Genomic DNA, 2,153 nt, shown 5'->3' on the forward strand with positions numbered 1-2,153 from the left:
AGTTTTTACACAGCTGAATAAACGTCAAGCAGACAGCTGATTATCAGAAGTGTGAGATGCTCGAGAATTTACTCCAGTGTCCTGTTATATTTTAGACAGCAAGGAGTTTATTAAACTTCACCGAAACAATCTGCACATTTAATTAAAATTTAATAAACTATCATCTTGTCTTTATTTTTAGTTAGCACATACCTGAAACACTTAAAGCTGTAAGCTAATGATAGTTATATAAGAGCAGATGCTGCTGGTGCAATAAGCTGTAGTTTTACGTACAATGGATGATGATCTGATTAGTCGACTAATCGCAAAAATAATCAGTGACTAGTCGACTATCAAAATAATCGTTTGTGGCAGCCCTAAATAATAGTGAGACTGTTTTTTGGGCATAATCGATCAGAGTGAATGTGTATTGGGTCACTTTTGCAGCTCACAGGAACTGGTCAGTGTGTATTTGACATTTTGTCAGCGCTGTGTGCTGCTGGGGAAGTTTTACACCCTGAAAATAGCTGCAGGTTGAGTGTGAGTCAAACTGCACAGACAGAACCTGCTGGTTTCTGCTGTTTGTCAGAATGTTCCTGAATGCATCACCAATGAGATATTTACAACTGGCACATGGCTTCAGCCTCACATGATGGTGAACCAGCAGCCACGAGGTAACTGCTCACCGAGGTGGTAAATTTACCCCCAGCAAGCTTCACATCTGCAGGTTTTTTACAGAGTGAAGTCAGCTTCAAATTTCAGCGTCCTGTTACTCATCTCTGCAGGAGAAGCCTGATTTTACATTCCTGTGTTTAATGTTTCATTCAAATAGGTTATTCATAACAAAAACACTGAAACTAGGCAAACTGTTGTGAAGACTTAAAAAAAAAAGAATTAAAAGCAAAAGTAGAAAATACTATTTCAATTAAAATCAAATGCTAAACTGTCTGCTTGTTAACCTACTGTATGTGCACTAAAAGCATCTCAATACGTGTCATTTTGTCCACAACCAAAGATGGAGCAGGTGGGGATCTTTTCACATCAAAAGTCTCCGAGTCTGGAGTCTGATGTGAGCTGAGAGGAAACGCACGGTTCATACTTTCATTTTATTTTTCTGTCTGATAACTATGTTGGCAGAAGTGCTCTGAAACTTTCCAGCCCGCTCAGAATAAACTCTGGACTGCTCCTTTAATCCAAAGCTGCAGCTCAGTGATTCTCTCCCACAACTTACATGAATGGGGGCAGATATTCAGTGTACCCGCCCGCCCTCCACCCACAGTGAGCTACAATTACATCACCGCCTGTCGACGCCACACACAGCACGAACGCCTCACACAGCACGCGGGGAAATGTCAGGGGTCACAGTGTGTTACTATACATGTATCCATGCGTGAAGCGACTCCTGACTTTGTGATGTCATAATCCTGGACCTCTTTACTGGGAACATGGTGATCCTGATCTGATGATTTCAAAATCTCTTTACTGCGTTGTTGCTTCTGTTCAGAAGCTGCGGTCAGATGACCTCATGCATGGTTTACTATTCCTCTTTAAAAGATACCTGCAGATATACTAGGCAACTCTGTTTTTAAGTAATTCAACATTTATGTAATTTTTCTGTGGAAAATATAAATGAACCCCTGGAATCTGCTGCCCCTCTTTAACAGGAATATCTTGTGGTAGATGTTTTGTAAAACAGATCACTAGTTTTGGATACTCGATGGCTGGAATTCACAAAATTCAAAGCTCGTTCATTTGGAAGATATTTAATGGTTCTCCTGTGGGTACTGCCCACTCTCCAGGATGTTTACTGATGAGTTTCAGGTGATGCTGAAACGTTTATCAAATTAAAGGAGGCTGATAAGCAGTCTGTTTAGTGTGATCACACACTGATGTTTTGTCTGTTGCAGGTTGCTGCGTCGCCTGGCCACTCTGCTCTCCCAGCAGGCTTCACTCATGGCCTCCAACGAAGCCTTCAAGAAGCAGGCGGAGGGCGCCAGCAATGCCGCCAAGAAATACATGGAGGACAACGAGATGTTGCAAGAGGTGAAAAAAACACGCACACAGAGTTTTGAGCTTTTCAAGTTCTGCTGGTAGAAAACCAGTCATCAGAGGTCATGGGTCACACTGCCGTAGGGATGGGTATCGTTTAGGTTTTATCCGATACCGGTGCCAAA

The 2,153-nt window shown here is 42.1% G+C and overlaps 1 protein-coding gene across 1 annotated transcript in view; it reads left to right on the forward strand.

Annotated features, from left to right (window-relative positions):
* The window catches only part of bcap31 (B cell receptor associated protein 31), a 25,530-nt gene that overhangs the window by 12,057 nt on the left and 11,320 nt on the right, over positions 1 to 2,153 (forward strand). The window contains exon 5 of the mRNA XM_005750407.1: positions 1,887 to 2,022. Coding sequence (XP_005750464.1) covers positions 1,887 to 2,022 — 136 coding nt within the window. The remainder of the gene's footprint in view (positions 1 to 1,886; positions 2,023 to 2,153) is intronic.

The sequence above is a fragment of the Pundamilia nyererei genome, unplaced genomic scaffold (assembly GCF_000239375.1).
Source record: "Pundamilia nyererei isolate P.nyererei 1_Seehausen unplaced genomic scaffold, PunNye1.0 scaffold00273, whole genome shotgun sequence".
Classification (NCBI taxonomy): Eukaryota; Metazoa; Chordata; class Actinopteri; order Cichliformes; family Cichlidae; genus Pundamilia; species Pundamilia nyererei.